The sequence below is a fragment of the Nyctereutes procyonoides genome, unplaced genomic scaffold (genome assembly GCF_905146905.1).
Source record: "Nyctereutes procyonoides isolate TBG_1078 unplaced genomic scaffold, NYPRO_anot_genome, whole genome shotgun sequence".
Lineage (NCBI taxonomy): Eukaryota > Metazoa > Chordata > Mammalia > Carnivora > Canidae > Nyctereutes > Nyctereutes procyonoides.
This window is the reverse complement of record NW_026575139.1, coordinates 37,613,007-37,639,335: the sequence shown is the minus strand read 5'-3', so window position 1 is coordinate 37,639,335 and position 26,329 is coordinate 37,613,007. Positions and strand designations below refer to the sequence as shown.

Genomic DNA, 26,329 nt, shown 5'->3' with positions numbered 1-26,329 from the left:
ATACCCTCTTTGAGCATCTTTCCTCATCTGTCTAGAAAGTCTAGAAAATAATGCATACTTCAGAGAGTAGATGTGAAGATTAAGTGGTTAAAAATGCTAAATTTCCATTCCAAGTAGAATTTGATAAATTAAGGATATTAGCTGTATAGCAACCATTAAAAACAGTAGCTAATAAAGACAATAGAAGAAATAAAATGGATAGTAATAAATTTTGATTAACACAAAAGAAGAAACAAGAACAGAAACCAAATGAGACCAATAAAAAAAAAAACAATAAAAGAGGTAGACTTAAGCCCAGTCATATCAATCAATACCAGTATCAATAAATAACACAAAATGTGTCTAAACACTCCACCTACAAAGAATTGTCAGTAACGTATTGTATGGGAGCAGATGGTAGCTACACATGTGGTAAGGCACAGCATAACATATAAACTTTTCAAATCATCATGTGGTAAATTAAACTAATGTAACATTGTATGTCAACTATAATTCCATTAAAAATTAATTAATTTAAAAATAAAAATAAAATTGAAGGAAAAAAGAAGGGATTTTTTAGATCGAATAAAACAGTAAGATTCAAAGATATGTTGTCCATAAGAGGCATGCTTTATGAAGATTTAGATAGACAAAGTTGAGTAGTAGACAAAGATATACATGCAAACAAGAAGCATTAAGAAAAGCAAAATCAGGTACACTAAAAAATAAGGAATATTAGCACAGTTTTATAATTATTTGAGGGACAATTTATCAGACAGATATCACATTCATAAACGTCTATGAAACTAATAACAGTGCTTTGATTATATGAAGCAAAGAATTAAAAAAACTAAAGAAATAAACAGAAAAACCCACTATCATAATTGGAGACTTAAAAATACCTCTTTCAGAAATGGTTAAAATAATTAGAGAAAAAATCTTAAGGATATACAGCAGCCTTCCTGAACTAGAGTTGAAAAAAAATGTAGGCACTTAAAAAAATGATTTGAATAACTATTTTTTTCAAGTTTTCCAAAGACGGTATATAACTAGCACCATTCCAGATCCATACAGTGGATGTATCAGGCATTATGACTCATCTGCAGAACCCCAGTTACAAAGAGTTGATACAGAATATATGAAAAAAATTATTTATTAACTTGACCTAATTGGCAATTACAGACAGGACATTTATATTCAAAAATGGATTGGGATGGTAGTTACACAGTTTAATACATTTTTGGGAACTCATCAGTCTATACACTTAAAATGAGGGTGCTTTATTATATGTAAATTACATCATGATACATTTCAGTGGGGAAAAAAACCCACAAGGAGATTACACTACAAGTCCACCAGAATGTCTGAAATTAAAGAGTTTAACAATAACAAGGAATGGTGAGGATATGGAATAACGTCAACTTTCATATACTGTTGACAGGAGAACAAAATGATGCCACTACTTTGGTAAACTGTTCTGGAGTTTCTAGTAAAACTAATAGAAGCCTATCCTATGCCTTTCCATTATACTTCTAGGTACATAATTAAGAGAAACAGTTCTATAGGTCCACAAGATAATATGTTCAAGACTGTGCATAGCAGCTTTATTCATCAGGGCCAAAAAATAAGGGCAGAACCCAAATGTTCACCAATAAGTAAATGGTAAGCAAATTGTGGTATATTCATATTATAGAATATGTCACAACAATACAAAAAAAATAACAAACTCTCAGGATACATAATAACATGAGTGAATCTCAAAAGCATCTTATTAGGGGAAAAAAAGCTAAATACATGAAAAAATATGCTCAACGTCACTCAGTATCAGGGAAATGCAAATCCAAAATACCATGAGGTATCACCTCATACCTGTCAGAATGGCTAAAATAAAAAACACCAAAAAACAAAAAGTGGTGGTGAGGATGTGGAGAAAAAGGAACCTTCTTGCATTGTTGGTGCAGACACCATGGTAAACAGCATGGAGGTTCCTCCGAAACTTAAGAATAGAACTACCCTATGGCCCAGCAATTGCACTACTGAGTATTTACCCAAAAACACTAATTCACGGGGATAAATGCACCCTTAGGTGTATAGCAGCATTAATTATGATAGCCAAGGTGTGGAAGCGGCCCAAGCATCCATTGATTAATAAATGAATAAAGAAGATGTGGCACACACACACACACACACACACAAACACACACACACACTGGAATATTACTCAGCCATAAAAAAGAACAAAAGCTTGCCATTTGCAATGACATGGATGGAGCTATAAAGTGTAATACCAAACAAAATAAGTCAGAGAAAGACAAATACCATATGATCTCACTCATATGTGGAATTTAAGAAACAAAACAAATGAGCAAAGGGGAAAAGAGAAAGAAAGAGACAAACCGAGAAATGCACTCTTAACTATATAAAATAAACTGATAGTTGCCAGAGGGGAGGAGAGCAGGGGGGTGGATGAAATAGGTGATGAGGATTAAGGCGTGCATGTGTTGTGATGAGTACTGGGTGATGTATGGAATTGCTGAATCACTATATTGTATATCTGAAACTAATATAACACTATGTTAACTGGAATTAAAGAAGGAAAAAAAAGCCAGATACAAAAGTATTCCCTTCATATGTTCAAAAACACATAGAACTATTACGTGGTGATAGAAGCCAGAATAATGGTTGCCTTTGGGAATAGAGGACTGACTGGAAGAAGTGGTATGAATGAGCCTTCCTAGATGATGGAAATGTTCTTTCTTGATCTGGGTGATGGTTATATGAATGTGCATCCACCTACTAGTACAAGTAAGATTTGTTTACCTTTCTTTCTTTTTTTTCCTTTTTTTAAAAGATTGTATTTATTCATCTGAAATAGAGAAAGCTCGTGTGCAGGAGCATGAGCAGCAGGGAGAGGCAGAGGGAAAGGGGGAAGCAGACTCCCTACTGAGCAGGTAGCCAGATGTGGGGCTCCATCAGGGGACCCAGAGATCATGACCCAAGCTGAAGGCAGATGCTTAACCATCTAAACCACCCAGGTACCCCAATTGTTTACTTTTCTATATGTAAATTACATCTCAGTATTTTTAAAAGATTAAATGGTGTAGTTAAGTTAAATCACAAAATCAGCCTACATGTGGACAATGTTTAACAGATTATATCTATTACTGTTACTCTAACTTAAATACCTACTACTAACATCTGGTAAGCAAGTATAACTGTATGCATTTGGAAAGATAAGCTAAAACAAATTGAAAAGGGAGTGATTTAAGAAAGGAAATTGTGAGTGCAATTTCACAAAAGTGAGACACTGGTAAAATGCAAAACTTGTAGAATCTGTGCCCTATAAATGGTTAGATAAACTTTATAAAATGTTCATAAATTACTTAGCCATTGAAGTTCTCAAAGTCTTCCGCTTAGAAAGCAACAATCATAGCATAGTGCTTTTTTACAAATATTTTAAAGGCACTAGAAAAAAGAGATTTATTTTAAGAAAATAAATGGGTTAAGATTTAGGTCAAAATCCCACAATGATTTGTGTTTGTCCTTAATTTGCTCCATGAAAAAAGCTGCTTTGAGAATCTCAGCATCCTCTTGGGATGTCCTTACTCCCAGCGTCTCTGCAGGAATACAGGCTGGCTTAGCAATGGAGGATTGAGTCCTGTCTGGGCAAAAGAACAAGGAAAACTTGTGGATGTTCTCACGGGCATAAGCACACAGGTCTTATAAACATAAGCTCAGGATGGAAGAGGGATAAACAACAGTTTATAATAGTAGCCTTGTTACCTACTCACATGAAAAGAAAAAGAAGAGTTTGTGATTATTATTTTTAAAAGTGTTTTAAGATGGAGAAATATAAAAGAAAAAAATAGGCAAGGTGCAGTGAAGAAGTACAGGATATCTTCTCAATAAGGAAGAACTAAATGGAGTACCTGAAAATTTTAGGGCTTAGATTTTTGTGCTTCTGGATGTCTCCCCATAATCTCCTCCAGTTCTCTACCAGAGAAAACTAGCTATTCATCCATTCACTTATATATTCTTTCCTTCAATAAATATGCTTTGAACACTCTTTTATGCCAAGCATTGTTATGGGCTATGGAAATATAACAGTGATATTCAGACTTCAGGGAATGTAAACAAGAAAAATGAACCAGGTGTTCAAAAATGAGTTGCTATCACTGGTTTCTGAATACAGAGTGGCTGGTATAATCCTTATTTGCTTTACCACGTCAATCAGAAAGTATTGTGAATAAGTGACAGTCAAAGCCTCTATCCTTAGAGAAAGAACAACCCTGTTTTGGTCTGTAAGTGCGGAATGGGAAAGAAACTATGGAAGAATAGGGTGGGATGAAGGAACCTCTTGAATTTTCAACTAGAGTGATCCATTTCTTCCACTAAGCCCTAGGAGAAGGGGAAGAGGATTCCAGCTAATGAAAAGGAGGAAAATCCCTATCAGGGGCCACAGTCTACCTCATGGCCAGATTCTGCTGTAATACAGAGGAACCCAGGCAAGCCTTCTAGTATGTGATGCTTTGATTCACAATCTTTCTGAGTAGTGTACAGCATATTCAGGGATGTCAGTCACCACATTAAGGCCTTATTAATTTTCACCCTTCATATTTCCATTATCAAAACTGTAGAAACACATCAGGTCCAAAGTAGAACTCCATCAACTTTACTAACCATGACCATATCTTACATTCCAGTTCTAGCTGATTTCAAATACACTGCAGCAATATCTCAAAAAATGTTCTATAGCCATGGTCCAGTTCTGCTCCCTGATCAGCTCAGACTGACAATGCAAGGCACTGGGAATAACAACTCACCTGAGAAGTAACAGTATTAACATTGATTAAATGCTATTGTAAGCCAGCCTCTGTTCTAAATGCTTTCATGCAGGATAACAAATTTAAGCCTCATGACAACACTGTAAGCAAGGTTCTAGTGATTTACAGATGAAGAAACAGACTCTCAAAGTCCAATCAATTGCCCAACATTGCACAATTAGGAAATGGTAGCCCCCAATTCAAACCAAAAGCAACTCCAGATACCATACTCTCAGACTACTTCCTGTCAGGTTAGCTCCTTCCTGGTTAGCTCCTGATCTGAACTGGGTAGCCTCTGAAGGACTTGTTCAAGGATCACTAATGTGATAATATTACTCTTCTACAAGCCCACTGCACTGTGCTGCTTTAAAAACCTTTCAAAAGTTATTCCAACAATGAGTCAGTTACATGTGAGCCAACACAGAAAACCAATTAGAGGTTATAGGAAAACTGTATTGTTTTCTCTTGCTGAAAAAGTAATGAGTCCTTCTAGAGTACTCAGATTTATAGACAGAAAATGGAACAGTAGTTGCCAGGGACTGGGGGTGGGGAGAATGGGGAGCTGTTGTTTAATGGATAGAGTGAGTTCTCGAGATGGATGGCAGTGATGGTTGCACAATAATGTGAATGTGCTTAATATCACTAAACTGTATATTTTAAAATGGTTAAGATGGTAAATATTATATTCATTTTACCACAATTTAAAATAATATTTAAAAAAGACAACCACAGGGGAAAGTAAATAAGTAATGAATTCTCCTGTTGCTTTAATAAATTACCAAATGAGTTTATAACCAAGGATCTTTCTGACATCTTATTATAATTTGTCAAGCTTTATTTTGTTCTCTAAGACTTAACAACTTCGGTTAATACTTACGGGTGCTAAATAAATTCTAAGGATGCAGTTGTGCAATCAACCTATATTCAGTCAGAACTGGTTAGTGTTTCTCCATATCATAAATAGCTAATAAAGTAAGACCTATAACCAAAGTAAAATTTAATCACCTTATACATGAACTTGATATTGTACATTCCCTGCATCAATTAAAAATTGAAAATTAAAAGGGCTTATAGTTTGCATTTTTTTTTGTATAGTATTTGTAAAAGCACCAGCTTTGTGATTCCTAATGGTTCCTCCAGATTTGTGTAATCAACACTGTGGACGACCATTACCTTAAAGATAAGTGAAATATGATTTTAATATTAATACATTACATTTGCAACAGAGTGCTATTATCTTTGAGAGTGTTTTACATTGATTCTCTCTTTCCATAACCCCATTTCACTTAATGGCATCACTCTGCATCCATGTGTTCAAGCCAGGAACAGAAATCCTTTTTAGGTGTTTCTCATCTCCAAGTTCTATCCACTGTACTTTATAAAATCTCTCCAGCCCAACCAGTCTTGCTATTCACTGCCACAGTTCAGGCCTTACCATGTCCCATGGGACTGCCCTGGAGGCCCCCCAGCTCACCTCCCACCCCTCACCACCCTCCCCACTTCCACCTCCCACATTTGCCAGACTGCTGTCTTAATGTCAATCTGAGAGAGCTCCTATCTCAATGAGAAAAACCTCAAAGGATTATCCATTATCAACAGAAAATCCAATTTAAAGTTCATAGTATGGCATCCAACAGCTCTAAGTGTTTCACAGCCCAGTCCCCCTCCACCTTTCCCTCGTCCTTCCCCTTTTCCCAGCAGGGTCTTGGCACACATAGAACCACTGGTCTCCCCCTTGCACCAGCTTTACAAGACTACTTATTCGCACTCACTGACCTCTCCTAGAAAGTCCTCCCCCACAATTTTCCAGCATGTGACAGTCTTCTAGACCCAGAGAAAGAAGCTAGTTAGGGCAGGTACCATGGACAATTCTATAGAGCACATGATAGAGAAGAAGAAAAAAACCCACACCATCCCGTAAACTCCAGCATCAAGCATAATGGCACTATCATAGATGAGGTACAACAGCAGCTGGAATGATTAATATAGAGCTGATGAAGCCTCCTTATATAAAAATCTGAACTCAGAACAACTGCAAAAAGCCCGAGAACTCCCTGTAATAGCAATCTTAATGTCTGTAAGCCTCAGTCAGGGGTGGACCACTAAGGGCCAGGATTTAGGCTGCGATATAAGAGAAGGTCTGTGACACTACAACACAAGGATCATGGAAGAAAGAACCAGGACCAGAACTGACATCTCTTGTACCCCTTCCTAGTTACAGGTTAACTGGTACTTTCCTGAGGGAGGAGAAATAGAGTGATCCAAGGGATAAATCCTGCCCCAGCTTTGCTTCTCTCCCTTCTCATTTTTCACATGTGGCAGACACCATTTATCAAGCCCCGCATTCCTTTCCACAGCATTCCTCTCACCTCAACACCCATACCTATGCATTGGTGCATGCACGTGCACACACGCACGCACACACACACACACACATATTCATCTGCCACCTTGTTCTTGACATCCTCAGTCCTCACCCCAGAGCATCTACCCAGACACCTTTCTGCAGAGTGTTCCTCAGACATTTCCAACTAAGTAAGCATCACAGAAAAAAGAAGAGTAAGTATGTATCCCCAGGGCCTGTGCATAACCTAGATGCATGATGAAGGAAGTTTAAAGTCTCACATTTGAAAACTCCATGTGAATTTCCTCCCTAATGGATCTGTTTATTTTGTAATGAAGACCAATGTTTTAAAAGACTTACTACTAGGGAAAATTGACTTTGTCTAGTCTGGTTTTGAGTGCCCTTGGTCCTTAGCCAGGTGTCTGCACTCCTGTTTGGGAAACACAGATTGTCCAATTCTGAAAACCATATGTACTCTCATAGAAGTGGCCATTTTGAGGAGACTGATTTTGCTTATGAACCAGAAATAACTAGAGGCTTAAAAACAAACAAATAAAGAGCTCTGTACCCCTTTATCACCATTCTAGAAACCTAGGGTCTGAGAGATTCTTAAAAAAAAGGATTCATTTTTGAAAAACCAAGAAGAGGGAAATATGGTTTAAGCAGGGCTCTTCTTCCCGAATGGTCTTCCCCATGCTTTATCTTGCTACTTTCTCATCCTTTAAAACTCAGTTTCAGGACCACTTGCAGTAAAAAGCTTTTTCCGACCTTCCCTTCTGTTCAGATGCTTGACATAGCATTATGTACATACTTTTATCATAGTTCTCCACAATAAAATATTATTATGGCTTTATTTATCTCCTTCATTAGACAATAAGTTTCTTGAGAAAAGATTTTCTTAAAAACATTCTGTCAACAGCATTTAGCATAATACCTGGCATTGTAAGTATATAATAATGAATAATTAGTGCCCATCTTTCATCATTGTCCCTCATGAGCACTACTTTATATTTTTGTCTACCAGCAGCATTTTAAAGAACATAATGATTAATTGCTATTTCTGTTTTACTTATCAAAGCCATTTTATCTGACCATGCCATAAAAATAACAAGTGGAAAATGTTTTTCAGTATTAAAATTACCTGTTAACTTAGGTTGCTGGTGTTTTGGTTTGCTCATATGGACTCATGCAAGTTTTAGCTAAAGATATAAAGCCTCAATAATAAAAATGCATGTGTCAATTTAAAGTCATTCACAGGGGATCCCTGGGTGGCGCAGCGGTTTGGCGCCTGCCTTTGGCCCAGGGCGCGATCCTGGAGACCCAGGATCGAATCCCACGTCGGGCTCCCGGTGCATGGAGCCTGCTTCTCCCTCTGCCTGTGTCTCTGCCTCTCTCTCTCTCTCTCTCTCACTGTGTGCCTATCATGAATAAAAATAAATAAATAAATAAAAATAAATAAATAAATATACATTGCATTTAAAAAAAAATAAAGTCATTCACAGGACTTAGTGCACAACAAGTCCCAGTTTTTATTGTAAAATCATGGAATCCTGAGACAAAAGGAATATAAAGAATATTTGAAGTAATCTAGTTCAACTTCCCTCTTGAAAATAAGCTTCCTTTTAAACATCCCTGAAAGGAAATCATGCAGTCTCTGCTCAAACCTTCCAGGAATGGTGAACACCCCACTTCATGCTACATTTACTTCTGCGCAGATCTAACTCCTGAACCCACAGATTGTTCCTGCCACAGGGAGAGACAGTAGCATACACAGGCAGGGCCAACAAGAGATGTGGAAAGCTGACATAGATTGCCCAACCTGACAGTCAGGAAGTGAGCCTAGGGCCTGAATATTATTTACAAATCCCATATGAAGACTTAACCAGGCCATCTTTGCTGGGGTACTTGAAATAATTTTTTTTGCCAGGCCCAAATCTGTTTTCAAGCCCCATTTCTAGGATCCTCTTTCATCTCAAGTAAATGTCCAGATTTCAAAGGGTGAGAATTGAATTGAAAAGACTTGTCTTGCTACCCACAAACTAATGAAAGATATCAATTCAACATTATTCCTATTAATAGAAAATGAGGATCTAATCTGTAATGATCTGCACCTCAAGGCCACTTCCCCTTTTTGAAGGCTGAGCTGCCAGGTGAGCTGCCAGGTGCTAAGGAGGAACTGTTAATGACAATTGTGTCAAACTAATCTCCGTGCAAACTACTGCATTTTATTATGTAAATTCTCAGGATAATTGAACACTTTATCAAGGGCATCCACTCAATTAATTTAAAAAACTTTAACAGAATTCATTTATCATCATTTTTAATCATAACTGCCAAGAATTCTTTCTCAAGTTAGCACTCTAGAGTTTTTAAAGAAATTCAAAGTGATAGGACATATGAAATTTTTTTACTGATTGTTCTTATAAATCATAAAACAGAAGAATTTACATTGTAATTTATTTAATAGGGGTCACATGAGTAATACATAAAAGATCCAAATCCTACTTCTAAATTCTTTCAACAGTCATTGATTCTGTGAACACTAAAAGCTTATGAAAATGTGCTATGGCCCCAATATGGTATGAAGACCTTTTTATGTAAGCAAAGAACAAAATAAATCATCAAAGGTTGAAATTCTGACACTACTATGTTTGATTCTCTGCTAGGGATTATAGACTATTGGAGACATAACATCTGCCTCAAGGAGCTTTCTTCTAGACAAGGAGAAAAAAACATTCATGTACTTGATACAGTATGAATAAGTACATATACATAAATCACATTGATGAAAGCATGGGGAGGACCCCAAATCCTCAGGTGGCTATTTCAGCAGACCCCCCCGCAAAGAATGTGGTTTAAAAAAACATTCCTGAAAATGCACATGTATCATACCAGCTACGACTTGAACCCCAACATCTGGGTTCAATAGGCCTAGTGGGATCTCACTGGAAGACTCCTGTTCTATGTCTAATTTCTGGACCTAGCTAGAAGCAAGTAAAGGGACTTATGAAAATTAGTGGTCACCACCATTAATCAAATGACAGTGCAGTTTTCCGCTACTTACTCAATAGGCCACTGGATACTAAAGCTAACTTAAGAAGGTATATGAAATGTGTATCAGATGCTGCCTGAGTAGCCCAATGTGCTAATGCTAAATAAATGTTAACTTTCTTCACTTTGTTCTGTTTCCTCTCTTTTCCTTAACTACCCCCATTTCTCAGTCAAGGTATAAAGTACATTTTTAAACTTAAGCATGGTAAAGGACAACCAGTTAACCCTCCAGTAGTGCTATCCAAACCACCACATTTGTAAATCTCAGAGCTAGTTGTGCAGATTAGAAAAGTTTACAAATAATCCCTTATTTCCGAGAGAAAACTCTGAGCTATTTTTTTCTCCATTTAGATAAAGCTAACGTGACTCCTTTGGAATATCCCTAGTGGAAGAAGGAACATTTCAGCCCTTAGGCCTGACTCAGCCCACTACTTTGATTTCATTCAGCCTTCAGGTAAGAAAGCTCTGGGCAGCCCAGCACTGAACACAACACCCAAGCTTCTACTCCTGAGCCTCAGGGGCCTGCTGAGGTCAACTCACTTGGAAAGAAACACCTCTCAAAGTTTAAGGATCTAAACAATTTAAAAAATGCAAATTGTAATTTTGGAGGAAACTAAGGCCAAGAACCCCATTTCTAGAATTTGGGAAAGCTGTTACCTATCTCTCTTTTGCTCATTTTTAAAATAAATCCATATATATTCCCCTACTTTCCCTCCCTGTTAATCTATTTGTGTCCATTCCAAGGGTCAAGCATTCTTCCTCCATCACCACCCTCCTCCCCATGCCTATCACTTCAGTTAGAGATGGGGCTTTGGTCTTTCTCAGAGTTGACATTTGTAAAATGAGGATCACTAGATAAATGACATCAGTGCTTTATCCATTCTAAAGCACTTAAGGGAGGTTAGTGATGATTATGCAAATAAAATATTTAATACTTAATTAAAAACAATAATAAGAATGGCAAACATTTCTAAGGTCCTAAGAGTCAAGTGTTACAAATATTTCATTGAACACTCAAAACACAATACCAGGTTGGCACTAAGAATTGTGCAAAGCAGATATGATGATAAGATTTTTTTCTCTTGCAAACATTTATTGTTTTACTATTTTTTTAACGATTTATTTATTATTTGAAAAAGAGAAAGTGCAAGTGCATAGGGATGGTGAGGAACAGAGGGGGAGGGGGGAGGGAGGGAGAGGGAAAGAGAGAATCTCAAGCAGATTCCCTGCTGAGAGCAAAGCCCTGCTCAATCCCACAACCCTGAAATCATGATCTGAGCCTAAATCAAGAGTCAGATGCTTAACTGACTGAACCACCCAGGTGCCCCTGTTTTTATAATTTTAAAACAAGACTGGAATTAAATCCTTCCATATGACTAAGAAAATCAACTAAATTAAGTTCCATTTAACTCATCCACAGTCATCCACTGACTTATTCTCCCCCCTGTAGGACAGGGCCCTTCATAGAAGAAAAGAAGTTCTGTGCTCTTGTTTTCAACTGAAGTGCCAAGTTTCTCTTTTATGAACCAAAAATTATACTGCACGAGATTCATGATACAATGGAGCATTTCAGTATCAAATCAATATCTAAGAGACTTTTTCACACAATTGATCACAGGGAAACCTGATCATTACATCTTAAGTGATACAGTTAAAGGTTCACCTGGATGTCTCCTGGATGACAGAATGAATGGCGAGCTTTTTTGTTGGCAAACTGATGGACTTCATTTGGGAACCAATGTTCCTGGAAGTTATTATAATGCTTAGATATGTAGTGAGCACAAAGCAGAGTATTATACCTGAAAAGGGGGGGGGGGCACACAAATGGCCTGACAACCCACTGCAAACTCTTCCCTTCTCCTAATACATGTCTACCTTCAAGACAGGATATCTCTAGGGCTCATTTCTCTAGAATGTACATTACCTCTCTCTAAAACAAGATTTTTGCAATTGTTCCACATTATTTATAGAAGTGAAACCGATTCCTCTGAGACTTCTGATAGGCAAACATCCAAATTATAAAATGCCTGGCCTTTAAAAGATTATGCAATTTCTAGGAACTGGTACTAGGTGTTTGTTCCTTTTCACAGTTCTGGTGAAATAAAATAGACTTCTCTAACACCATGGATTTTATTTAAAAAATAAACTCAAAATTTAATACTGGTAATGCAAACATGCTGGGTTGCAATTTACCCTTGCATTATCTATAATAAAAGGTTTGCTAAATTAATTGTAGGAGCCACTCCAAAATTTCCTGTATTATAGTGCTTTGGGGCCACAGGCTGGTTGGCAGCAGAGCCAGGTGACTTATTTTGAAGCTGGCTTTGTGCAGGGCACACCATTTTTACTTTTATGATATATTCAGACACAAATAAAAGTAGTATAGCACACTGTACTTTACATAAAATTGAAAAAGTATCACTTGTCCACATCAGAGATTATTTGTTTATTTACTTCTTGTTGCATTGGATGGCTGGTGGGGATACTAGAGGGAGAAGTAAGATCCCTTTCTCAAGCATCTCCTAATAACAGTAAAGGAATGTTGCCTTAAGTAAGAACAGGTTCCAAAAACTTCAGCAATGACTAAAGTGTACACAGAAGTGTACAACATCCACAAAAGCAGCAAATGAGCAAATGATACCTCATTTATCTGGACACTGAAGATTTACCTAGAGCCACCATTTAGCCCTACCCACAGAGGTTGAGACTAGCTACTGGCTATCAGGAGAGCTGGAATCCAGAATGACATCTATAAGTCCACACTCTCTCCCACTTCACCATAGCCGGGGTAGAAAGAGCATGGCTTGGTAATCCTTTGAGAGATACAAATTCAGCTACAGCATAGTCTTGAAAATAATGAAACAGCATTTATGGAATGCAGACTTTTTCCTTAATACAAACTGTTCTTCCTCATAGTCTGGCTATACTGTTATTCTATGGCATTTATTTTTATATTCTGGTTATTTTTATATTCTGGTATTTTTATATTCCATCGTCACCTACTCATACCTAGTACGTATTTGTACATACACATCTAGAGAGTGCTTACTAAATATTTGTTGAATAAATAAATTCACTAAGATTTTATTGAATTGTAAAACTAGTGCCCTTTTATAAACAGTGATCTATCTATATGAGATTATCTGGAATTCTTGACTTCTAAGAGTTGGAAAATTACTCAATTCCTCTATCCACAAAAGGCCTCTGAAAAACTCCAGAATTGGCATGCAAAATGGTGTTTATAAGTGCATTTTCCTGGGAAGGGATTACAAAGCTCTCATCAGACTCTCCCGTGGGAGTCTATGAACCTGAAAAGATAAAAAATTACTAATCCAGTGTATCCTCTCTATCTATATAGATGACCAGCCCACCTATGCTTACATACCTCCAATGACAAGAAACTCAAGCAGTCCTGGCTACTTTCATATTTCACATCTTCGCTTCTGATTGACCACAGCTCCATCTTCCAGAGTCAAACAGAACACATTTAGTCCCTATGCCACTTGATAGTTCTTCATGTATTTTTAGATAGCCTTCATAACCCATCCTTATCTTCTCTTGTGCAGGCTGCAAATCCTCATTTCTTTCAACCAGAGTTAAGGCTTCTGCTTAACTGCACCATCTCCATTCTGACACTCTTAATGCACTTGGGACCTCACCCAGCCACACAGATGGTCAGCACCTCCCCAACAGCACATCCCACCTGCACCCTAGCCAAAAGCACATAGTTCTGCTAAACAGAGACTAACCATCACCTTGATGGCAGCTCACTCACCCCACTGACTTACAGTTAACTTCTAGCCAGCTAAGACTCCCCATATTTTTTCTTTATATGTGTCCCAGTTTCCCCCATGACCCTCCCACTCTGTTTTTTATTGGTTAGTTTGAGGATCCTACTGCAACATTTTACAACTGTCCCAAAATTCCACTTTTAAATGTAACTGTTTCTTTCAGCTGAGGTTCCTACAGAGGACTCTCAATCCAAATTTTAGCTACTGTCCCCCTCACCCAGCCTCTCTCACTCTAGTTCAGATAGGCTTTCACACAGGGTGATGCCTCATGAGCCCACAACTTGTACTACACAGATCATAAAATAGATGTTGCATAAGAAAAATCTAAAATAGGCAAGGGTGGGTTAATTAAGAGCACAGACTCAGAGTCCAATCTCAGTGCTGCCACTTACTGCCTGACTTTAGGCAGTCACGTAACCCCTCCGCAACTCTCCTTACTCATCTGTAAAATGGGATGGATCACTACACCTTCATTGGGAGGTCATAACAGTGAAATGTAAAGAGCTCAGAATACATTGTATGTGCTACAGACGTGCTTGCTAAATAAATACTTTAGCTAATACGTGTACATATTTAGTTACCTAAGTACTAGACAGTCAGAAACCAGTAAGTATTGCAAATGTAGAAAAAAGCTCAAGGACTTAAAATAGTACTGCTAGGTTCTTCTCCCTACAGCCCACATCTCGGCCAACACGGCTTAGACTTTATGCACTTAGCAAACCCGAGGCATACACCTCTAAGTCTGTTCTCACTGTGGTTTGTCCACATCAATGCTTGAGGGACATCAGAGAAAGGGAACAAGGCCCAGAACCCACATCTGTGCTGCACAGTCTGGAGGGTTTCATTACTCCTTCACTTGTACTTGCAGTCTGTTTTCTCTCTGCCGTTCAGGTTGCTGGTTTCTGTTGTTTACCTGCAAGTTCACAGATTCTTCCCTCTATCCTTTCCATGTTACCATTGAGTTCATCCGTTGAATTTTTGTGGGTTTTTCTATCCAATTCTTTCAGTTATTGTATTTGTCAGTCTTAAAATTTCCCTTTGGTTCTTCGCTCTTCCATTTATTTTTTCATCACTGAAACTTTCTATTTCCTTACTGGGACTTTTTCCATTTTATTACTCATTTCAAGTGAGTTCATAAGCTTATGGAAGCCTTCTTCTGATGGTTGCATTAAAATCCTTGTCATATAATCCCAACATCTGTGTCATCTTTGTCTTGATTATCCCTTGTCATTTAAATTCAGATCTTCTTGGGTTTTGGTATGACCAGTGATTTTCAATTAAAGTCTGGACATCTGGGGTGTTTTCTTATGAGGCTACAGATGTTATTTAAGTGCCATAGTAACGAGGAAGAAGAATGCTGCCTTATTACTACTAGGGCAGGGGTGGGGGGCAAGGCTAGGGATGGAGTTCAGGTTCTCCACTCAGTCTCATTACCAGAGAGCAGTGTTAAAACACCTGTCTCTCCTCTCAGCGTCCCCTGACACACTAGCTGGCTGGCCTATTAAGTCCAAAGCCTTCCTCTGCTGGGCAGAAGTCCAGGCTTCCCACATGGTCTCCACTGGGATTGCTGGGGTGCCTCTTACAGCTTCACAGGATGGAAGTCTAGGCTCCCCACATGGATTTTGCTGGTGGGACAGGGATGGGTGCAAGCAGTTTATTTTGTGGTGTTTGGTTGGAGCTGAGAAGTTTTGTCAAAAAGTTATGTCTTGCTAAGCTGTTCCCTTCCTGGTCTTCTGGCTGGAGAGAACAGGCTTTCTTGCAGGTGCTTTTTGTCTGTGCCCATCGGCATTTCTCAGTTGCTGGCTTCTCATGTACCCAGTCTGAGCTATATGAGGGAAAAAGAAAACTCAGAGAATTCACCGCTGTGTTCTTCCTCAGGTCCCATGGTCCCTAGTAAGTCTGCCTTCTTCTCTCCACTTTTCAGAGTCTTCTTATGTTTATTTTATATACAGTGTTCAGGAGGTTAGGCTATACTTAGCAGGGGGAATAAAGAAAAGTGTATTTGCTCCATCTTTCCAGAGGCATTAGTCTATTTATAAATGACTTTAACCTACAGGGCCATAAGAGTAGCCTGCAGATACCCACAAGACCACAGGACCAGTTGATTTAATCTTGCCCTCTGAGCAAGAGGTGTGGGGTAGGTAATGGCAAGAGCTGGTTTTCACTGTTATACCCTCTTTGGTGAGAAAAACAGCCTCTTCCAGACCAACTCTCATGCAAACCTAGGATAGCTTCCTACCTTTATTGCCCTTCCATCTGCTGTCTGCACTCACTCCAGCTGTCCTCCCTGGGCTCCCTTCAGCCCTGCTCTGGTCACAGATCACTCAAAAGGACATGAAGAATGGAGCAGGTCACCATCCCAACTGCACTTCTTGTAGCCAAAATGTCTTCCGATGCACTCCACCAGAACAGACTTCTCCCCACCCCCATTCTGTGCTCTCCTGACACTCCCTGCTGAGATTTGGCTGAGGTCCAGGTAAGCACAGCAAGCATTTTCTATTAAAAAGCCTAAGGCTAAGGTAGCATGTCTGTTTCTCCGTCTTTGTTCTCCTAGACCTCTCCTCTGCATTCTGACAGGGCTGACCAGGCTTCCTATTAATAGCACCTTACAGATAATTAGCTATTTGCAATTTGCATTTGCCTCCCCATGTTACTTCACTTGATCTTCATGACAGCTCAGTGAGATAGCCAGGACAACAGTTTCATGCCCATCTTATAAATGAAGAAACTGAGACGTAAAGTAGATTTGCCCACATTGGCATGATACTAGGTGCCAAAGCCAAGATGAAATAAATCTCGCAGGGCCACCTGGATGGCTCAGCCAGTTAGGTGTCTGACTCTGGATTTCGGCTCAGGTCATGATCTCGGGGTCCTGGGATTGAGCCCCAGGTTGGGTTCCCCATTCGGTGGGGAGTTTGTTCCTCTCCCTCTGCCTCTCCTCCTGCTTGTGTTTTCTCTCTCTATGAAATAATTAAAGCTTTAAAAAAAATCTGCTTTCTCAGTCAGAGCTCATTCTACACCATGCCATCTTGGCTTCCATGAAACTTTAATGACAAGAGTAATTACCATTTGATTTCCAGACCCTCTACAAGAGCTAGTACCATATACACTACTATAGAATCTGAGGCTCGGGGAGGTTCAAAAACTTGCCTAATGCCACTCAGCTAGTAAGAGGCAAGGAGCTCTTGCTCTGGTCTTGGCCCTTTATTCTTCCCATACAACATACTCTATTTCAAAAATCAAATTTATTCTATGACTTCTCTTGTAACCTTCTAAGTCTATATCAATAATCCAGTTTTCATCTTTAAAATCCACTCCTTTATTTTCAGTGCCAAGTGGAGATTTCTACTCAAGGGTCTTATCATCCTCTCAAGCCGCATGTGACTAAAAATGAATCCATTATCCTCACATCTCTAACTAGTTCCCCCTCCCTACGCCTCTAGAACATCAATATCCTCCCAACCATTGGACATAGAACTCTAGAGCTGTCTTTTATCCTTTTCCTCACACCCCACATCCTGTCAGTCACAAAGTCCTATTGAATATTTCAGGGAAGCCCCTCACCTTTCTTCCCATGGCTATTTATTCAAGGCCCTGACACTGATAGTGGGTCAGCCTTCCCCACTAATTTCATCTTCTGTGCTACTGTCCTCCTTAACACAGCTTTATAATATTACTTCCCCCATCCAGAAACCTTCAAAGGTCCCAGAAGCCACATACAAAGAATGTAGTCTTGGGAGGAGTTTTCAAGCCCCCTAGAATCTATTTCCCCTCATCCATATGGACAGGTTAAACCAGCCTACTCATTGGTCATCCCCAAGTTGTCACCCATGTTTCTCACCTCACCCAAACTTTCAGCTCACTTCCGCTCATTCCTATTCTTGTCTATCCTTTAGATATAAATCACACTACACCTCTTTCAAAAGACCAGGTACTCTGGGATCCATAAAATCATGAAATTTGCATAGTATTTAGAGCTCGTACCATCCATCGATGAAGCAACAAGTTGGACTCTGACTTCTTTACCTTTATTTTGTGTGAAATGGTCTTCTCTCCCATCTAGACAGTAAGCTCAGAAGAATGGGAAAAAGGGAAGATAGCTCATGTTCCTCTATTCCCCACAGTTCCTAGCAAAATGCCAAGCATACGGAGGAGATTCAATAAATTGGTGCTTCCTGAAGTTTTAATATGCATCTAGCAGGCTGGTTTCCTAGTTTGAAGTCTGTGGATTACCTCATGTGATCTTGAAGCAGACAGTCTACAGACCACATTTTGAGAAGCCCTGATTTTTCAGGATCAGTTGCAAAATTCATGCCAAAGATAGATGTGACATTGGTTTTCGTTCTTATGCTCATCAACTAGATCAGCAATAACTTGAACACACATGATTTTTTGTTATCCAAGAGTTGTTTTTTGAAAATGCATAAAGATTTGCCTTGCCTAAAACAAAATTCTAGGTATTTTGGAAGATGATATATTAAACAAATTCCCCACATTCAAGAAGCAAGAATTTGGTCTATAACTGGTTTTGTAAGAATCTCATGCAGTATATGAATTAGAAAATCCATTTAGGGATCAGAGATGAAAATAAGAATACAGAACTGTTCCAGTTAAAAATGTAATTCATTAGGAAGCCCAGCAGACATGGTTTTACAATGAATAATCTCATATAAATTTACAGATAGTGAGGCAGAGGACTAAGGAGAGATTCAGATGATGCCTTTAGCACTACATAATTATTTAATGAATTCCCCAAACATTTTAGAATATGTTGAATATTTATGGAATTAGATATGTTACCAAAAAATGAAAAAGATAGTTCAGGAAAAAAAATAAATAAAAAATGCTTGCAAATATGATGCTTCTCATTTAGGTTAATAATCCCAAAGTGGAATAACATTGTATAGTTCTTTTTTTTTAAATTGTGTAGTTCTTAAATATGTTACATTATGGAGTTTTTCTTGACAATGGAGAACTAGAGAATTTCAAGGAGGCCACAATTTTGTGGAGAGTGCATTTTAGGTAGTCAGTTTGAAGTTAACTATGGTTTTTGTGATGGACTCTGTTTCTGATATCATTAGTACGCTTTTCACCTTTGAGAAATACGTCCATGTTAACAACCACAGCATAAAGTTAGGCACATTGTTTTCTCTTAGGAAGGTATGAAGATCTTAGTATAACTAATACCTTCCTTTCAAAGTTTCCGCCAGTAAACAACTACCTCACTTTTGCTTGAATGTCAGTAATTGACAGGCAACCTACCTCTTTTCCAGGTAGTTTTAGTTAGTAGACCTTTCTCTTTCACTAAGTAGGAATCTGCTTCTCTAATTTACCCACCATCCCAATTCTGCCCTGTGAAATCATCCGAGTCATGTGTCTGCTTCAGAAGAGAGCTTCTGGTATTCAGATTCAGCATTCAGATCTCGTTTAATTCTTCCTTTCTTGTGGCTAAAAATTATTGACTTCTTCAGCCATTTCTCAAGTGGCATTTTTTCTAGAAGCCTCATCAATCTGGTCACCCTTTTCTCAACCTTTTTTAGTTCATTAGTGTCTCTCACAGCATGGTATCCATTGTTTAGTACAAGACTCCAAATCTACCTAGAACAAAATCTAGAGGAATTATTACCTCATATAATGTGTACCCAAGACTTTGTATTAATACTATCTAAAATTACATAAGAGATTTTAGTAATTTCACCATACCACTAGCTCATATTTAATTACAACCCTCCAAGTTCCCATCCCCCACAATGAACTATTTTAAGTTGCAGCTCCTACGTTCTGTACATATTAAGTTGAGTCTGCAGAACCTCAGGTCAGGACTTCACATGTATAATTTTACAGGACACTGTCTTCCATCTCCCTTGAAAAACTCCTAGCTTTGAAGCCCAGGCCACTGTGTCCTTTCCTTTTTTTTTTTTTTTTAATATTTTACCCATTTATTCATGATAGACACACAGAGAAAGAGAGGCAGAGACACAGGCAGAGGGAGAAGCAGGCTCCACACCGGGAACCCAATGTGGGACTCGATCCCGGGTCTGAAGGATCACAGGGTTGAAGGCAGCGCTAAACCACTGAGCTACCGGGGTTGCTCCACTGTGTCCTTTCCTAAAGATGTCAGCACCAAGTTCACTGTCTCTCTCCAATCCCTGCCATGGTTCTTTGTGATTTCAGTCATCATACTCCTGCCCTTGCCATTCTTCTGGACTCCACTCCTCCAAAGACCTTGTCTTCCATTCCAGCTCTGTTTCCTGCTTCCCTCAATAACTATACTCCCTTCTTAATCTCTGTCTCAAACACCCACTCTGGAAGCACTACCTCTTATCCTTTCAGTTCCCTTACTTGGGAATCCCCGTCCCATCTGTTCTTCCACCCTACCAGCACATACAAACCATTTATATCATCTTCTCACTGTGGATCATCCCCCTTTTATCTCCTTTCCTCCTCCCCAGATTCCACAACCCATCTAACCCATCAGTACCCTCCCTGCCATACACACAGTTCACCTCCAAGGCCCCTCTCTTCCTGTCATACTCACTGAAAAGAAAAAAAAAAAAAAAACAGTCCAACCATCCACCTACTCCAAACCGATGCCCAGGCTGCTGAACGTGACTGAAGAAAAAAAAAAGAGAGAGAGAGAGAGAGAGAGAGAGAGATAATATATATGGTAACTGGTCTCATGTCAAGCTCATGACCACAAACTCCAAGTGAGCCTTAGAACTGCTCAGAATTCCCAGTTTCCACTAGTCCTTTCAGCCTGCCATTCTAGCAACAATTTTATACTTTCTTCCCTCCTCTCAAACTTCCAACTCCACTCCCTTCTTAGCTCTGCTCTTGACCTGGCTTCCTAGTTCACTGAAAATAGAAACAGCTGGAAGAAAACCACTACTTGAGCTCGGCCCCACCCCATGCCTGTGCCCCACTCCCCTGTCTTCCCTCCAGTTATAGCCACAAACTGCCCTTAAGTCCATCTAGCATCATCCCTCTGCTGTGCCCTGGATCCATTCCCCTCACCTATTCAGTGGCAGGAAATGCACTCTTTCTCTTTCCTACACTGTCCATCTTTCCACCCCTACTGAATCATTTGTATTGCTTTACAAATGTGCTTTAAAATCCCCCAGTAAAAAAATAAAACCTTCCCTTCCCTTGCTCCCAACCCCACAGATTGATAGATATGCAGATATATAGATTTTTGTTTTCCCACAGCTGTGTGGCCTGAGAAGGTTGTGCTTGTGTGTATTTATCCTGTGTTGACCTCAGAAACTTGTGCTCGTGCCCTTGTGCTCATGTGGTTAGATTATTATAATGCCCTCCTAGTCAAGCTTCCAGTGATGTCTTATGAATAAGGAAAATGAAAAATGACACCAAAGGAACCACTTCATTTAACTGAATACTAAAGTGAAACAGAAAGATGTACATACATATTCAAGGAAACTATGACCTGTATTTAGCACAGACACTTACAAAAAGAAGGCATCCAATGATTGTTTACTGAGTTGAATTGAATGTCAATAGTTTCTCACTTTACAGATAATACAAACTTTCTGGAACCCTCACTATTCAGGATACAGTATAATGAGCAAGAAAATCCACAACTAGTCTCCAAACCTGCAGAATCAGAAGTAGATGAACACCCTAGAAAAGAGACGGGAGGCAAGAAGGCCTTATCAATGTATTTTTAGGGTAGGTGTTTCTGAATTTTAACTTAAGCTGATTTGAATTCCCTATATGAAAGGATATATACCATACTTTCTGCCAAAAATGTTATTGATTATAACCAGAGGCTATGTCCAGAGAAATAAATTACTTTGGAAACTCTATTCTTCTCATACATTCTGCAAAATATTGTAAAAGTAGTGTTCCTACTCATTCCAACACAACTGTAGCTTTCTCAAAAGATGAAAGAAAACAGAAAATTGAAATTTACACCTTCCAAAGGGGATTGCTGGGAATGGCTCCAAAAAAAAAAAAAAAAGCACACACATCATTCAAACACATCCACAAGTTAAGAGATTCAATCCAGCCTCCAAATGAATTTTAGATTCCACTGAATTTCAGTGATTCAGTAATGTATATGGTATAATTTATTATACTAAGCAGAATAAACACAGGATATACAAATATTCTGAAGTTATTTTTTTTTAAATTTTATTTTATTTTATTTATTTATGATAGGCACACAGTGAGAGAGAGAGAGAGAAGCAGAGACACAGGCAGAGGGAGAAGCAGGCTCCATGCACCGGGAGCCCGACGTGGGATTCGATCCCGGGTCTCCAGGATCGCGCCCTGGGCCAAAGGCAGGCGCTAAACCGCTGAGCCACCCAGGGATCCCTCTGAAGTTATTTAAATCATGATAGATAATTTATAGTTTTTTCAAAAGAGTATCACATTCAACTTTTGAAAAATAAAAATTTATGAGCATTGTGGCCCAAATAAAGATTTCTTTCTCTCTCCAATCATCCAGAAATTTAAGTCAAATTATCTATAAGTTAGTATTATAGAAGCAAATCATACCAATTTCTCTGGGCCATTCTCCCTTCTGCTCTTCATTTTGCCTTGCACACATAAAACAGTCAATGAGTTAATTTCCAAAGTGACCATGAGTTAACTTCTCACCACTGCATTTTGTTCAAATGTTCTATTTTAAATTCTTCCTTTAAACAATGGGCCATTCTTCTATCCTTGTGTTATTGTATGCTCCCTTTGAATAGTTTCCAGGAATAAAATAACTGATCATGAAAAAACAAAACAGTTGCTCTTACCATCCTTTGTATGAAGTTATTAGATGATGGCACTGATTCATGATTTAACAACTCTAACATGTTGTGGCCTACACATGGTGTATTAAATGTTCCCTTGGCAATAGACATCATTTTGCATGCCCATTGTCAATTTTAAACATGAAAAATTGCAGCTTTAAAAGAAAGTGTTACTTTTTATTAAGAACTTTTCCAATCCACAAACGGACAGAAGTAGTGAGAATACCTGAAAATACAGTGCAGTTTTAATGATGTTTAAGCATATATTCATTGCAGGACCATTACTAAGAAATATTTTTGGAAATGTTCCTTTAGGAGCTCTAATTACCATCAATGTATAAAAATAAAAACAGAATTTCTGTCCAGATGGCACGATTAGTGCTGTTTTTCAGAAAGAAAAGCTTTTAAAATATCAATATCTGTCTTACACTTTATAATTCTATCTGAAAAAGAAACAAAATCTGTTTACAGTGCGTCATGCTCAAAATCCAAGCTACTTCTTAGTTTGAGTCTCAAAGAGCACCATTCTTTAAAAAAAAAAAAAAGTAAATCAGTGTATTTAATAGGCTCCCTCTGGATTTTGTCTCTGATAAAGTTAAAGATGCACCTCCTGACTTTGCTTATAGCAATAAAACTGCCACAATAACTGACAAGGAAGCTACAAAATCTGAGTCAGCCTCTGTTCGTATTTTTCAAAACCTAGCTACTTATTTAGATATCATTTCCAGCATCTAGGTCTCTAATAGAAACCTCTCCAGTATAAGAAATATAAAACATGTAGATTTAAAATAGTAAATAATCAACAACTATATGAGACATTCCTTCAAGCAGCAATAATAAAATAAAAATGTCCTCTATAAATATGCAAAATATATGCTCCTTTCCCTCCCTTCATCCCCTTCCCATCCAAACTTAGCATGATCATGTTCCATTTTACTGACGTATTTGTTTAAGACAGGAAACCTCCAACACATTCAACAAAGTAAAATATTTCTATAATTTCCCATATTAATAACAATAACAATGTTAAACATTGCAAATGGCTACTTTGTGACAAGAGAGGTTCTAAATAGTTTATATATAACAACTCATTTTAGTGCATAGTATGCTACTGAACACAGGGCAGGCACCAGCTTCCTTCTCAGGTTCTCCTAACCTTTGTGACACCAATGGGAGTATTCGTAAAGAAATAATTGACTTTGATGATGGTGGATAAAGGTTCTGAACTGTGAGCTACAAAAAAACAGTAATGGTAAACCAACAAAAAAAAGTACCTCCCTTTGTTTATTATCTTCTTCCATCTTTCTTTGCAATTATACTGAGTTTTGTTTTCATTCAGATGAAGTTGAGAGGCCCAGCAACAATTCTTAGTCTTTTTTTTTAAATTTTTTTTAACAATTCTTAGTCTTAAATCCTTCCCACCCCACCCCCTCATATAATAATTAATATATGACAAATGGGCTTTTCTTCCTTGGAGTTTTCTTTTCTCTCTCTCTCTCTCTCTCTCTCTTTTCTGATTATGGTCCCAATTTTTTCTCATCCCACCAGAATGTTGAAATGTTTTACTTAACGCATTCCCCAAACCTGCTTTCCGCAACTCAAATGTTTTGTACTAGACCAGAGCTAAGACTACCTAAGGCACTCCACATGACCCTTAAGAGAGGAGATGGCTTAAGAAAGGGGTTCCCCTAAATCAGCTGCCAAGAACAGCAGGCAGCCCCACCCCCTTTCCCTCTCCCGGAAGCCCCCACTACCCCAGATCCTCGAGGACTACAGCTACACAACTCCCATCCCACTACAGCAAAGCTTTTGCAGAAAACAACACAACAGGGCCCCCTCAAACCCTCTGTCTGGAAACACTGGGCCCCTCGGGCCGGCAGCCCCTCCCCAAAGCTCCCCTCCCGCATCCTTCGGCCTGGATGCTCCGAGGCCCTCCCTGGTCCCAGCTGGGCACCCGCGCGCTCGGGGCTTGGCTTGAAGAGGGGGAATCAGGCTAAGAGTGACCGAAATGAAGGCAATTTCCAAATGCCCGGGGTTGGGGGGGGGGTTCGGGCTGCCGGTAAACTGTGCCTCGTTGGCTCACCACCACCACTCAAGCCCCCTCACGCCGCAGCCAGGCCGGCAGCTCTTACTGGTTCCAAGTTTCAATGCTCCCCGCAAGATGGGGACATCTGGGCAGCTCCGGGCGGGGGCAGTCACAACTCCCAATCCTCTCGCAAAGCTGCCCCTCCGGAACGAGACACGCACACCTTGCGATTTCTGCTCTCGGCGGCAGAGACGGGGAGGTGGGGGACGGGAGGGGGGCACTGGGAGGGAGCAGGGTGTGGCGACGTGTGGAGCCAAGGGGCAAGGGAGACTTCCAGCCACATCCGTGCCCCGGCCCCAGCGGGATCCCGCCGCCGCCGGCCCGCCCGGCGCTTTGTTGTCTGCGTCCCCTGGAGCCCGCGCGCACGCCGAGCGCAAACACGCCCCGAAAAATCATCGCAACTGGCCGAGCGGGCCCTACAGCCCCCAACCCCTCGGCGGAAGGAAGAAACTTGTCCGCGGGCGCGCCTGCAGCCAGGATGCTGCGGCTTGCCTCCGAGGACAATCTGCAAAGCCGAGACAACAATGATAATAAAATAAGATGAATCAGTAGTATCGTGTCTTCTTCCGAGCCTCTGGAGGTTAAAATAAATAAATAAATAAATAAATAATAGAATTTAAAAATCCTGTTTTCTACCAGTCCGCCAATATTTACAGTCGCCCGTGGCGAAGCGGGCTGAGAGGTTGGTGCTCAAGGTAGAGAGCGCGGGCGAGGTGCGGAGCCGAGGTGCGGGGACGGGGGCCGGCTGGGTGGGGGGGGGGGGACCCGGGTCCCCGACGCCATTTGCGGGGCAGCTGCGCCCGCCTTACCTGTGGATGCAGTTTCCATGGCAACGGGCGGCGGCCGGGCGGGGCCCGAGTCCAGTTCCCGCGGCGCCGCTTCCCCGGCCCCGGCGCCCAACCCCCGGCCGGGCTCCCCCGCCTGCGGCGCCGGCTTGGCCCCCGCCGCCGTCAGCGCTTCGTCCTCCCCCTCCCCCCGGTCCCCGAGCCACTGGGACCCGGAGCCTGCCAGCGGCAGCAGCTCGTCTCGGGGATCCGGCGGCGCGGTCATGGCTGGCGGTGCCCCCCGCTCCACCGGCGCGGCCAAGGCGGTCTGGCGGGGCCAAGGTGCGGTGGCTGCGCGGCCCCCGCCGGGACTCGCGGCTCGGGGATGCTGCGCTGTCAGTGCCGCCGCCGCCGCCGCCGCAACTCCGGCCGAGCTGCCGGCTGCCGCTCTCGCCGCCTCAGCTCCTCCTCCTCCCCCTCCTCTTCCTCCCGGCCCCGCCGCGGCCGCCGCTGGCGCTCCTCCTCCTCCTCCGGCCGCGGCCGCCGCTTCGCTGCTCCCAAGCCTGTCATTACGCAGGTGAAAATGGCCTTCCCCGCCCCCCCCCCCGGCCTCCCGCGGCAGCCCCGGCCTGCGGGGGAGGCCCCTACCCACTAGGGCATTTGCCGAGGGCACGCGAACCTTCTTCCCGGTAGGCTGAGAACCTACGGAGAAGGTTAGCAGGGAGAAGCAGC

General features: G+C 40.5%; 1 protein-coding gene across 1 annotated transcript in view; it reads right to left on the bottom strand.

Moving 5' to 3' along the window:
• The window catches only part of RTN1 (reticulon 1), a 216,779-nt gene extending 190,767 nt beyond the window's left edge, over positions 1-26,012 (bottom strand). The window contains exon 1 of the mRNA XM_055304544.1: positions 25,643-26,012. Coding sequence (XP_055160519.1) covers positions 25,643-25,883 — 241 coding nt within the window. The 5' untranslated portion in view covers positions 25,884-26,012. The remainder of the gene's footprint in view (positions 1-25,642) is intronic.
• Between the last annotated feature and the right edge of the window lie 317 nt (positions 26,013-26,329).